Source organism: Cnephaeus nilssonii (genome assembly GCF_951640355.1).
Source record: "Cnephaeus nilssonii genome assembly, chromosome: 5".
NCBI lineage: Eukaryota > Metazoa > Chordata > Mammalia > Chiroptera > Vespertilionidae > Cnephaeus > Cnephaeus nilssonii.
In genome coordinates, this window is record NC_137076.1 from 10,113,538 (window position 1) to 10,127,456 (window position 13,919).

The 13,919-nt window shown below is 45.1% G+C and overlaps 1 protein-coding gene and 1 pseudogene across 3 annotated transcripts; one reads left to right on the forward strand and one right to left on the reverse strand.

Moving 5' to 3' along the window:
- Positions 1-8,210: 8,210 nt before the first annotated feature.
- On the forward strand, positions 8,211-8,562 carry LOC307100075 (eukaryotic translation initiation factor 1-like; annotated as a pseudogene). Its single transcript has one exon. The product of its transcript is annotated as a eukaryotic translation initiation factor 1-like (transcript).
- Positions 8,563-10,219: 1,657 nt separating this feature from the next.
- On the reverse strand, positions 10,220-13,224 carry LOC307099770 (CD209 antigen-like protein C). Of its 2 annotated transcripts, none has more exons than XM_079771691.1 (8): positions 13,103-13,224; positions 12,860-12,937; positions 12,650-12,736; positions 12,279-12,338; positions 11,929-11,994; positions 11,525-11,676; positions 10,987-11,099; positions 10,220-10,593 (listed from the first exon to the last, which is right to left on the reverse strand). In XM_079771691.1, the coding sequence occupies exons 1-8, from the start codon at positions 13,131-13,133 to the stop codon at positions 10,452-10,454; spliced, it is 729 nt and encodes a 242-aa protein (XP_079627817.1). In that variant the 5' UTR covers positions 13,134-13,224; the 3' UTR covers positions 10,220-10,451. The 2 variants fall into 2 exon arrangements, with proteins under 2 accessions (XP_079627817.1, XP_079627816.1); XM_079771690.1 differs by having other exon boundaries at positions 13,070-13,195.
- Between the last annotated feature and the right edge of the window lie 695 nt (positions 13,225-13,919).

The following is a 13,919-nucleotide window of genomic DNA, read 5'->3' on the forward strand; positions in this document are numbered from 1 at the left end:
CTGCCAGCCTAATCATCCCCAACTTCCCCCCCTGCTGGCCTGGTTGCCCCCAACTGCACCACCCCCCACCAGCCTGGTTGCCTCTTCCTGCCGCCCTGCCAGCCTGGTTGCCCCCAACTGGCCCCCTCTGCCTGCCTGGTCGCCCTTAACTGCCCCCCCACACTGGCTGGTTGCCCCCAACTGCCCCCCTGCTGGCCTGGTCGCCCATCACGGCCCCCCCACTGGCCTGGTTGCCCCATGCAGCCTGCTGTTCAGTCGTTTGGACGTCCCTCACTAACCCCCCTCCCAGCCTTGTCACCTCATGCAGCCTGCTGTTCGGTCGTTACTGTGAGGGTGTCCTGACCAATTTGCATATTACCCTTTTATTAGTATAGATCCGTGGTCAGCAAGCTGCGGCTCGCGAGCCACATGTGGCTCTTTGGCCCCTTGAGTGTGGCTCTTCCACAAAATACCATGGCCTGGGCAAGTCTATTTTGAAGAAGTGGCATTAGAAGAAGTTTAAGTTTAAAATTTTTGGCTCTCAAAAGAAATTTCAATCTTTGTATAGTTGATATTTGGCTCTGTTGACTAGTGAGTTTGCCAACCACTGGTATAGATTAATTTAAATTACTATTTAATCTACAGTTTTCATTTTTCTAGATTTGTTTCATACAAATTTGTGTAGTTTTTCAACATTAGATAGAAATCTTAAATGTATTAGAAAAAAATTAGACCTCAAACCAACACATATCGTCAAATCTACTGGGATACTGTTCAAGAAAATCCACTTTGAGACTTGATCCTCAAAACAACACCAAAACAGTAGATACTGTGTACTAATTACAAAATCAAGCTGGTCCATTGATTGAGAGCTTCTTCAATGAAACTTTGAATCAAGAATGTGCTTAAAAGACAAAAGTGATCCAACCACTTGATTTCAAACCCAGTAGAGTTTATGTTTAGAAACATTTTTTAAAAAAGTGTTTCATTTACAAATATAGGAGGAATGAAAACATCACTGCATCAAGCCACAAAGAATCAAAAAAAAATTTTTAATATATATATTTTATTGATTTTTTACAGAGAGGAAGGGAGAGGGAGAGTCAGAAACATCGATGAGAGAGAAACATCGATCAGCTGCCTCCTGCGCACCCCCCATTGGGGATGCGCCCGCAACCAAGGTACATGCCCTTAACCGGAATCGAACCCGGGACCCTTCTGTCCGCAGGCCGACGCTCTATCCACTGAGCCACACCGGTCAGGGCCAAAAAAAATTTTTTGAGGACAAGAATACAAAACTTAGTCAACTGCTGTTTTCTAGTATGCTTAAATCTCATAGTATTTGCAAATATAGCTAAAAATGGCAACTTTTGACAGCCTTTATTGTTGTGGGGTCGAACCCTGGAGTCAAAAATAAGACCACCGGAGGCTGCTGATTGATTAAAAAAGCAGGCAAGGATTTATTGAACTGGCCAGGACGGCCGCGAGGGCACCACACGCAGGTGGCCACCCTCACGACCGCGCCGTCCCAGGTGTAGGCAGTCCTTTTAAAGGTCCAAACCACAAAAATTTTCCTTTGTTCTAAATTCTAAATTCTAAAGTCGGGGAACAGCCTGCAGGGGGGTTCCCAGCCCCTGCTGGACATTATTGGAATGTGGCCCTATCTTGGGAAAGCAGGTTTTTACAGAAGCAGACCCAAGCGAAGTCAGTCATCTCTAAAGGTTATCTACAGTTTCTACTCCTGGAGCTACTGAGTCAGTGGGAATCAATCTCCTGTAGTCCTGGTCCACAGGCACAGGAAAATTACCTCTGTGAGTCTCCAGGTCTCAGTCTGGAAGCTGAGGTAACCACCCTATTGTCCAAGCAAGCAAGTGTGTACAGAAGCCAGAATACCAGGGTTAAAATTCAAACAGCAGTTTTTACCTAAGTATGATTGCTACCATACTTCAATTTCTAATCATTTCCCACTGGCCAATTGGAGTTGTGTATGTTTTGTTTTAAGGACAGCATTCTGCTTCACTGTGTATGTCTGAATAACCTGAACAGTTCTCATTCTGGTTATTCACAGGATCCTCTGAAATCATGGTGAAAGAAACACCACCAGTAAGAGGAACATATAAAGTCAGAACACTACATCACAAAGTCACAGAACTTCAAGCACAAGATGGCAAAGAGATTGATGCCACTCTGAAATAAAGTTTATGGTATATTATTAATGCCAAATAGTGGAAATGGCTCCTAAAATAAAAATTAAGGTGCATGGTTTTATTTGACTTACTGAAACCAGTACGACCTTTATCTGAAATAAATTGCTAATAAATTTAGTGATAAAATTTTTTTATACTACTGCTTAGCAAGTTAGTAAAGACATGGTCCTCATGATCAGCTAATCTTATTTACTGGAAAGCACAGAATGGCATACAGTTCCCATATAGTTCTGCCAGTATATTCTAATATTAATCTGCGTGTCTTCCTTGCTAATCAACACAAGAAGTTTGTTTTTGTCACAATCTTCTAAAAAAGCCAATGCCAATAAAAAAAAAGGAGCCAAACTCCCTTGACCTTAAAATAAAATTAAAGCCTAGGGTCCACCCTCCTGCCCCATCTGGGGTGTAAGATTGGCATAAATGCACAGTGTAACAGTGCTGCTTTATTGGGGTGAAGTTGGGAGGGGAGACACAATGGTGAGGAGCAAAATCAATGAAAGGTCTACATGCTCAGGAAGTAATTATGTTAAAATAGTTGTATACAAAATGGTTAACTGCAATCACTTTCTTAAGAGACTCAACCCCTGGAAGAAAAAATTTAATTGTCATTGGAAAAAAAAAAAAAACACCTGTAGGAAGTAGAAATCGGTTTCAGTAACATTAGTAGAGAATACATTCTAGAAATTGGAGGTAAGCCCTAGCTGGTTTGGCTCACTGGATAGAGCATCGGCCTGCGGACCAAAGGGTCCTGGGTTCAATTCCAGCCAAGGGCACGGACCTGGATTACAGGCTCCTCTATGGCCTGGGCCCTGGTCAGGGCTCCTGCAGGAGGCGACCAATCAATGTGTTTCTCTCACATGGATGTTTCTCTCTGTCTTTCCCTCTCTTCCACTCTCCCTAAAAATCAATGGAAAAATATCTTCGGGTGATGATTAACCAAAAATAAATAAATACATACATACATACATACATACATAAACGTTACACTTTCATAAAAAAAAATTGGAGGTAACTGGATGTAACATCCTGGCAGCAATTTAATAGAACAGGCCCAGATGGTTAGGCTGAAGCCAACTCCTAATGAGGAAGAAAGCCTTTTCTGTGGGGAACTTTGGAGAAATATTACACTGTGCATAACCAAATTGAATTGTTGTCACTAGCGTTGTAAAGTTTTATATAGTAAATGTTTTTTTTTCTACATCCACTTCAATTTCACAGCAAGAGTGGCACAGGATACCTAGACACAGAAGAGAGCAAGATGTCTAACTCCTTCATATAATAATGCATACAATTCAAAATGATTACACTATCATTACGTCTAGGGCTTTCTGTAACTACAAGGTAGTGGTTATGGTAAGCATGGTCCCTGGTATCAATATCTAAAAAGGAGCCACCACCTTCTTTTGTGACAAGTGCTGGCAAGGATGTGGAGAAAAGGGACCCCTAGTACACTGCTGGTGGGAATGAAGACTGGTGCCGCCACTATTGAAATAATTTTTGGAGTTTCCTCAAAAAAATGAAATATGGAACTGCCATTAGACTAAGGTGACCAGATTTTAACATTGGTAAAGCAGGACACCATTGACCGGGGGCGGGAGGGGGAGGGTTCTTTTTTTTTTTTTTAAATATATTTTATTGATTTTTTACAGAGAGGAAGAGAGAGAGATAGAGAGTTAGAAACATCGATGAGAGAGAAACATCGATCAGCTGCCTCTTGCACACCCCCTACTGGGGATGTGCCCGCAACCAAGGTACATGCCCTTGACCGAAATCGAACCTGGAACCCTTGAGTCCGCAGGCCGACGCTCTATCCACTGAGCCAAACTGGTTTCGGCCTGGGGGGGGCGGGGGCGGTTCTTGATTAAAAATTTGGTCTAGCCCTAACCGGTTTGGCTCAGTGGATAGAGCATCGGCCTGCGGGCTGAAAGGTCCCAGGTTCGATTCCGGTCAAGGGCATGTACCTTGGTTGCGGGCACATCCCCGGTGGGGGGTGTGCAGGAGGCAGCTGATCGATGTTTCTCTCTCATCGATGTTTCTAACTCTCTATCCCTCTCCCTTCCTCTCTGTAAAAAATCAATAAAATATATTTTTAAAAAAAAATTTGGTCTATATTGTAATCGCTTTTGGTTTTTTTAATAAAAGGAAATTCACTTCTTCGATCATTGTTTAATTTGCATCCTCTTTTCTTACTCATTATGTTAAAAATCTAAAAAACATAATTTAAAATTATATTATAAATTATTATATACATACTAGAGGCCCAGTGCACAAAATTTGTGCAAGAGTAGGCCTTCCTTCCCCTGGCTGCTGGCACTGGCTTCCCTCACAGTCCTGGCTTCGTCTGGAAGGACGTCTGGTCTAATTAGCATATTACCCTTTTATTATTATAGATTGCTTAAAAACACAGTAAGTAGGTACATAATTACATGAACATATTTTATTGTTAGTTTATAAATTAAATTAATTTGATTGTTATAAAGTATATTTTAAAAATTATTTTAATCCTATATTTCTTTCTAAATAATAACAATACTAACTTGTATTATTTTTCCTCTGAATTTGCCGTAACATAAGTCGTAAGTGTCACTTTCAAGGCCAGCGCTAGACCTTTTGCCACCACTATAAAATATAAATAATACAAGTACTGTCTGCTAAATTCAAGAAAATTTATGTATTTATGAAATAAATAAATAAATTACTTACCTAAATTATCTGAATAGCTGATTTGTAATGACATCACTTGTTTAACTAGCTTACTAGCACACAGTACGATGTGTACCGTCTGAGAGACAGTTACAAAATGTTTTCGTCGTTGCCAATCCCAAAAGATGCCATTGTTCATTAAGTCCAAACAATGGTGGTCGAATTCTAACAACTGATCAACAATGCAAACTTTGATAAGCAGTTCTCGATAATCAGTTCTCAACAATTATTTGTTACTAGAGGCCCGGTGCACGAAATTCGTGCACGGTGGGGGCTTGTCCCTCAGTCCAGCCTGTACCCTCTCCAATATGGGACCCCTCCAGGGATGTCGGGCCTAAACGGGCAGTCGGACATCCCTCTCACAATCCAGGACTGCTGGCTCCCAACTGCTTGCCTGCCTGCCTTCCTGATTGCCCCTAACCACTCTGCTGCCAGCCTGTTTGCCCCCAACTTCCCTCCTCTGCCGGCCTGGTCACCCCTAACTGCCCTCTCCTGCAGGGTTGATCACCTCCAACTGCCCTCCCTTGCAGGCCTGATCCTTCTCAACTGCCCTCCCTTGCAGGCCGGGTGCCTCCCAACTGCCCTCTCCTGCTGGCCATCTTGTGGTGGCCATCTTGTGTCCACATGGGGGCAGGATCTTTGAACACATGGGGGCAGCTATATTGTGTGTTGCAATGATGATCAATCTGCATATTACTCTTTTATTAGATAGGATAGAGGCCTGGTACAGGGGTGGAGGCCAGCTGGTTTGCCCTGAAGGGTGTCCCTGATCAGGTGGGGGTTCCCTTGGGGCGTGGGGCGGCCTGAGCGAGGGGCCTGTGGTGGTTTGCAGGCCGGCCACGCCCCCTGGCAACCCAAGCAGAGGCCCTGGTATCTGGAATTTATTTTCCGTCTACAATTGAAACTTTGCAGCCTGGAGCAGAGCCAAGCCTGGGGCTCCCTCCGAGGCCCGCAGCCATTTGTGTTGGGGTTATAATTGAAACTTTGTTGCCTTAAGCAGGTGGGCCCCGCCAGGGTGTGCGGAAAGCTTTGCTTCCCCTGTTGCCGGTGGCAATCCTGGCCTGCTCTCTCGAGCTCCATTCTGCCGCCATTTGTTTGAATTTGTTTACCTTCTATAATTGAAACTTTGTAGCTTGAGTGGAGGCTTAGGCCTGGCAAGGACAGGCAGAAAGCTTGGCTTCCTCTGTTACCTAGGAAACCTTGCTCTCTGTGGCTGTAGCCATCTTGGTTTGGGTTAATTTGCATGCTCGCTCTGATTGGATGGTGGGCGTGGCTTGTGGGTGTGTCGGTGGTATGGTCAATTTGCATATTTGTCTATTATTAGGTAGGATTATTAAAGTTTAACATTATAAAATTAACAAAAATAATATAAAACTCATATCCTGGCTAAATAGCCACATGGCCGCCAAAAACCATATATTCCCTTCCCGTTCTCCCGCCGTTCTCTAGCTTGTCGTGCATTCTTTCCAAAAATCGGGACTTTTTTAAAACGCCGCGGGACGCGGGACAAATTGTTAAAAATCGGGACTGTCCCGCCAAAAGCGGGATGTCTGGTCACCTTACATTAGACCCAGTGATCCCACTTCTAGGAATATATCCTAAGAAACCCAAAACACCAGCCAGAAAGAATGTATGCACCCCTATGTTCATAGCAGCACAATTTACAATTGATAAGATCTGGAAACAGCTCAAGTGCCCATCCGTAGATGAGTGAATAAAAAAGCTGTGGTACATTTATACCATGGAATACTATGCAGCAATAAAAAAAAAAGAATCTTTTGCCCTTTAAGACAGCATGGAGGGACCTGGAAAGTATCATGATAAGTGAAATAAGTCAGTCAGAGAAAGACAAGTATCACATGATCACACTCGTATGTGAAATCTAAGTAATAAAATAAACTGATGAACGGAGTGGGTCCAGAGACATGGAAGCATGGAACAGAGTGCAGAATCTTGGAGAGAAGGCAGGGGAGGATGGGTTGATGGGAGGTAATCAACCGAAGACCTTGTATGCATATATGCATAGCCCATGGACACAAACAATAGGGTGCTGAAGGCCAGCGGGGGGCGGGGGGGTGGAGGAGGCGGTGCGGGGGCTGGCTGGAGGAGGTCAATGGGGGGGGAGGGGACATGTGTAAAGAAAAAACAAAACAAAAAAATTTTTAATGGGTGTTGGATTTTGTCTAATGTTCTTTCTGTGTTTATTGATATGATCATGTGATTTTTGTCTTTTAATTTGTTTATGTGATGTATCACATTTATTGATTTATGAATATTGTACCAGCCTTGCATCCCCGAAATAAATCCCACTTGGTCATGGTGTATGATCTTTTTAACATATTGCTGGATTCAATTTGCTAATATTTTTGTTGAGGATTTTAGCATTTATGTTCATCAGGGATATTTGGCCTGTAATTCTCTTTCTTTGTAGTGTCTTTATCTGGTTTTGGAATTAGGATCATGCTAGCCTCATAAAAAGAACTTGGAAGTGTTCCTTCCTCTTGGATTTTTGGGGGAAGTTGAAGGGGAGGACAAGGCAGTTGTTTTTTGTTTGTTTTTACTCCCTTAACAAAGAAGCCAGCCATCTCAAGGCATTTCTCATTAAAGTAAAAAGGAAACTTGAGAATTAATCTATCCCAAGATATTCAACAGGGGAATTTTGTACCTATATTCAGGAGGGTATATAACCTTGAACCCCCATCCACTTGCTCCTCAGATTAGCTGATAACTATCTATACTCCAAGCCGGATGAAATGAAACAGATCCACTTGCCTTCCTTCTTTAATAAATTGCTTGCTTTAGTAAGTTGGCATTATCACAGCACAATCAGAGTCTATCGTTTAAATTCATTTGTTCAAGAAGACAAGAACCGGGAGGGAATAGCCCTCTCCCTCTGACTCAGTTGGCTGTCCAATGACACCTTTTCTAGGGTCTCTGGGCTGCCGGTAACAAAGCCATCCTATTGGTTACTTTAGGTCTTTGAGTTTGTAAGGCTGCCATGCAGGCCTCCCCTGAGCTTGTCAAGTTTAGTATGTGGCCACACTATCTTGCACCCAAGTTACTGCTGTTGTTCCAGAACTTCAGGAGGAGGTCAGGGAGAAGAGAGTACAAGGAAATGATTAGTCACTCTTAAATGTCCCAATCTGGGCCCCAGTCACTGAGCCACTGCTGAGAACTCAGCAACTTTCCCCTTGAGCCCCCCTTTCTGCCTGCCTGCTCCTTCCCCCTTCCCCTCCCCCTTTCTCCCCCCCCCCCCCCCCCCACACCCTCTGCTGCAGCCTTCTGCCAGCCGTTTCTACCAAGGAAAAGGAATCATGTCATATGTCTGCTATCCAGAAGCTCCACTCTTTCAACCCCTTTGCTGATGCAAGTAAGGGCGATACACCCAAGTTACTGATTTTGTTCCAGAACTTCCAGCTAGCCCTGAGGATTATATTCATACAAGAATTCAACAGAGAAATCGCAGGAAGACCCTTACTATTGTCCAAGGGCTCACTGATGATTACAATCAAAAGGCATTTAAGAAGTAAATTGCCTTCAATGGTACTGTAATTGAGCATATAGAATATGAAGCAGTAATTCAGCTACAGGGTGACCAGCGTAAGAACATATGCCTGTTCCTCGTAGAGATTGGACTGGCTAAGGACACCAGCTGAAGGTTCCTGGGTTTTAAGTAATTTTGGCTCACTGAAGCTTAAGTGAGGATTTCCTTGCAATGAGTAGAATTTCCCTTCTGTCCCTTGTCAAAAGTTTAAAAACTCACACCTTGTATAATGTAACCATTTGGGGTCTGCTTTTAACTTGGACTAGTGTAACTCCTTCATGCAATAAGCTAAAAAGAGCCATAAAAATAGATGATAGATAGGTAGATAGATAGATAGATAGATAGATAGATAGATAGATAGATAGATGATAGATAATAGATCGATAGATAGATGATAGATAGATAGATAGATAGATAGATAGATAGATAGATAGATAGATAGATAGATGATAGATAGATAGATGAGATAGATAGATAGATAGATAGATAGATAGATAGATAGATAGATAGATAGATAGATGAGATAGATAGATAGATAGATAGATAGATAGATAGATAGATAGATAGATAGATAGATAGATAAATAGATGTCCCAGTCTGGAAATGACATGGTTCATCCAATCTCTGCCCATCCATTCATCAGGCATGGTTCTAGCCCACCATTCAGAATGAATCACATAAACACAACCTGAATTTACTTCAGCTCCCCTGGATACTGAAGACAGGATTTCAATGCAAGCAGTATCATCCTCAGACAACACCAGGAGGGAAGTGGGAAAGTGACACAGGGAAGACAAGGACGCCATTAGGCATTACTGAGCAGGTGGCTGCTAAAGGCATCTGGGGCAATCATGTGGAACAGGCCTCAGAGTTTTCTAGGTCAAGAGCAGAGAGTGTTGGGTTCTTGTCCCCTAACTCACATCTGTCATTGAGATGTATCCCATTCAGCACAACAATAATAACACAATATGGTGAGCAGAATAATGTCCCTTTAAAGATGCCCATGTCCTAATCCCCAGAACCTGTGGATGTGTTAGCTACATGGAAAAATTAGAGTGAAGGTTGCAGATAGAAATAGGGTTCCTAATCCACTGACCTTAAAATAGTAAGGTCATATGAAATTATCGAGTGGCCCCAATGTAATAGCAAGGGTCCTTTAAATGTGGAAGAGGAGGCAAAGGGTCAGTATTGAGCAGTACAAAGAAAGAAAGATCCATGTCGCTGTTGGCTTCAAAGGTGGAGGAAGGGGCCACCAGCCAAGTAGTGCAGGCCACCTCTAGGAGCTGAAAAAGGCAAGAAAACGAATTGTCCCCCGAACCTCCAGAAAGAAACACAGCCTTGTCAACACCTTGATTTCAGCATTATGAGACTCATTTTGGGTCTGACTTCCAGAAGTATAAGATAATAAATTTGAATTATCTTATGTCAGTAAGTTTGTGGTGATTTGTTGAAAATCAATTGAAAACGAATGCACATACCTGAAATAATGTTTTTTTCAAAATGCATATGAAGAAAATCATAAAATTTTGCTGAAGGATATTTTAAAGGTACCTGAATAAATAACTGGTTCGTGAATGAATAAGTAAATAGACAGACAGACAATATACATACACATGTATATTCCCAACCAAAATTACAAACTGACTCAGAACTGTATCTAGGCAATAAAATGCACAGTAGTAGAAAGAAACATCGAGAGAAGACAATGCCGTGGTGTAAATCAACCCTATTATAGAACTGTAGTAACTAAAACATTGGCAAAGGACACAGTAAGTTCAATGGCAGGCATAATGCAGTGTGTGACTTTATTAAGAGGATATCATGGGGGCTGAGTCGGGGCACTAAGCCTTTGGAGGGAGAAAGGATTCTCAGAATCTCAAGATCTCAAAGACTTCAGTTCAGGAGGAATAAAAACAGAAGTGGGTGGGACCAGAGACGAGCTAGCAGAGGGCATGGCCAAACGGCCTGATCCTGGAGACTGAACAGGGGGCAGGGGTGAGAGTGGGGGACAGTGGCCCTCAGAGGCCTGGGCACAGAGCTGAGGGCTTCTCGCAGATCCAGAAGAGTTCTCCATTACAATTGTTATCATTCCAACCATTACCGGACAGTTCCACACAGTCCTCTTCTCCTTGATTGTTAGGTTCCCCCTTTTTCCAGAAGCTGTGAACACCATCAAAGCTATGAGTTCCCTCCTCCACCCAGAGCCAACTCCCCAACCCGCCCTCGGACCAGCTGGTCCATGGCCTTTGGTAGCAAATTTCTAAGGACCAGCTAGAGAGGATGGTGAATTCAGAGACAGGGTTTTCATAATGTGGGTTCAAATACACCACCTCCCTCAATCAGTGCTAGCAAAATAAAAATACGGATTCCTCGGCCCATACGTAGACTTAGAGAATCAAACCCCCTATGCCACCACAGTGGACTCGGGACTCTGCATCTCAGCCTACTTTCTCGGGTGATACTTTCCAACCCCGGAGTCTGAGCAACCCTGGCTTTAGGTGCAGGTCTCTTCCCTCCCCTCTCCCTCCCAGGCCGTTGTCGCCGGCAAGTCACCTGATATTTAAGGGGGTGTTGTCCACCCACTTCCAGGACCCTTCATTGTGTTCGTCACTGAGGCCGATCCAGGTGCTTTTATCCTTTCTGATATCCCAAGATTTCAGGAATTTCTGGGGGTGGGGGAGGGATGGGGTATCAGGAGGAAGATTGGTGAAGGCCACCCATCCCATGTCTGCCCACATTCTCATGGTCCCCTGCCTCCCACGGAAGTCTTTCTGTGTCCTAGACTGCATCCCCTACTTAAGTTGTATGTGTTCACATGTGCATTAATGCTGTGAATGTGTGGAAATGTATTAACTTATGTTTCAATTCACTTATGTGTCAAGAGAGAAATTACTCTGAGTTTCCTTTCTTTACATACATGGGTTCCTCTTACATGACCTTCCCAAGTCCATCATGGTTTCTCCTCCAGGAAGCCTTCCCTGACTGCATCGCCCCCAAACCTCCATCTCTCAGAGGGCAGAGGAGGATGGCAGAGGCTTTTTGCTGACCAGTCGCCTGGCCCAGCCCCAGACAGGAACCGTGCCTGGCATACCTGCTCCTCAGCATTGTTAATGACCACCAGCTGGGCCCTCATGTCCTCACAGGCAGAGACAGAAGCTTTCCAGGTGCTCTGAATCTTGGAGAAGATATAGCAGCTTCCCTGGAAGAAGTCCCAATTCCAGGGGCAGTGACGGCACAGGCCAGCTGGGGAGCAGGGACAAGGTTGGAACAGCTGGGGAGACAGGCGGCTAGGTTCCCAGGCCCCCCAACACAGGCATCAGATATGGGAAATCCAGGGCCAGGCCCCTTTGTTCAGCTATCAGCTCAGTCTCCAGGAAACCCACGAGAAAGATCCCATTCTGCCCTGCCATTTTCAGAATGGCAGCCATGGGAGGTGAGCCTCAGCCCCACCTATAACCCCACAATTCCCTCCTGACCTTGATGTCTGAACCTTACTCAGGGTGGCATTCATCCTGGTCAGCTGATGGACGATCTCCTCCAGGTCTGATTGCAAAACAGCCACTGGAAGAAGAAGGTGCTTCAGTTATTAAGCACCTACTGTGTGCTTGGTGCAGAGAGGGCCCCATGATTTCTGCATCTCATGGTACCCGCAACAGCCCATTATACAAACAAGAAACGTGAGCCTTCGGCAGTGACTTGCCCGACATCCTGGCCCCCAGGACCTCACACAGGGGTCCTGTCTCCTCCCCCACTCCTGCCTGCCCTCCACCCCACAGCAGTGGCTCGTCCAAGGTCACGCAGCTCAGAGTCCTTCCCATTCCAGAGCCCAGCTTCCAGCCCCTCACCCGGGCCGTGGCTCTCCTGATCGTCCATCTCTCTTGGCAGGGATTGTTGGATCCTGGAGACTACAACAGAGCAGAGAATTCCCCTTAACTGAGTGTGACAGTATGTCTGATCCTGTGCCACCTTTGGCTTCAAGATCTGAGAACCTAACCCTCACCCCACAAACCCGCCTGGAGGAACATGAGCTGCATTTCACAGATAAGGAAAAAGGCTCAGAGAGAGGTAGTGACCAGCCCACTGTCACACAGGAGATGACAGAGAGTCCAAATATCCCAGCCCTAGTGGTTTTGAGGGCTGTGGAAAAGGGCAAAGACCAACCCAGAGGGAAAACCCCCAGGGGCTCAGGACTCCCAGCCCCTAGCCCCGAACTCACCTTGAATCAGGGTGATCAGCATGAGCATGAAGAGGCCCAAAGAGATGAGGATCAGTATCAGATGCAGAGGGGCCCGGGTTAGACACTCTGTTACAGAATGGGCAGAGCTGGGAGCTAGGGACAGACCCTGCCTCAACCCACCCATGCTGGAGGTGCCTCCCAGCTGCCCCCGTCCCCGGGTGCTTGCTCCTGAACCACCCATCCCAGTACCTGGCAAACTTCTTGAGCTCCTCGACAGCCCAGGGTCTTTCTCAGATGATCTCTGGCCTTGAAATATCTCCCTCTCCTCTGAACAGGACAGAATGTATTCATCTGAGCTTCAAAGCCCTCATGGAGACCAGACCCGCTCCCCTCCTTGCAGGCTGGAGGCCAGACCTGGACTCCCCCAGGACCCTGGAGCCCTGCCCTCCCCACCATTACCCCATAATGGGGGCTCAGCCTCATCAAGGCCACCTGGTTCCTTGGGGACACAAATCTCTGCCATCTTCTTCTCCTCTCTGTTCTGTCCAGCTCCTCCCTGGACTACGGTTTTTATAACCTCATGTATTGTCCTCGGCAGCCCTCCAGGGGCTATTCCTCCCAAACTCAGGAAGAAGAATGAGGAACTATGTGGGGACACCCACTTCCTCTCAGAAAATTGGGGTAGAGATGAAATGCCTGACACAGCTATGAGAGAAGTCATTTAGGGTGGGGCAGAAGCTTGAGGTCAATGCTAGTGTCAGGAGGCACTGCTCCAACCCCCACGTAATCCTGGAAACTTCGGTCCCACCTTATCAGAGCCTCAGTTTCCTCAGCTGTAAAATGGGACAATTACCCTGCTTCATACTGTAATGTGGAGTCTAATACAGTGCACTAGTAATGGTTATGAATTTCCTATCTCAATGATAAATACTCAGTAGTAATGGCACTTAGCACACACACACTCCAGAACCCTGTGCTGTGCATTCTACCTTGCTGCAGCAAATAAGAAACCACAGGTGTGCTCCCCGTGGTCTTTGGCTGAAAAGGGTAGTTATTATCCTGCTTTAGAGCTGAGGACAGAAACAGAGAGAGCAGAAACTGCCTGAGGTCACACAGCCTGTAAGTGATGGGCTGGGAGTTAGACCCAGGCCGGTGGACCTCTGAGTCCCTGCTTAACGACTGCACGAAGCAGGTACCCTTTCCCCTTTGTAATTACTATTTTGTAGAGGGTTACTTTGAAACTATGTGAATCAAGTTTTGAATTTATTTGTGTATGGACTCCTGATTTCCTATCTGATTCAGTCAGTTT

Bases quoted from the DNA above. Each gene is read 5' to 3' on its own strand.
- LOC307099770 (XM_079771690.1), bottom strand. From the start codon at position 13,133: ATGGCAGAGATTTGTGTCCCCAAGGAACCAGGTGGCCTTGATGAGGCT. The intron at 11,995-12,278 runs GTGAGGGGCTGG...TTCTTCTTCCAG, and splicing joins TCAGGAGAGCCACGGCCCGG to TGGCTGTTTTGCAATCAGAC. The intron at 11,100-11,524 runs GTATGCCAGGCA...CCCCACCCCCAG, and splicing joins TTAACAATGCTGAGGAGCAG to AAATTCCTGAAATCTTGGGA.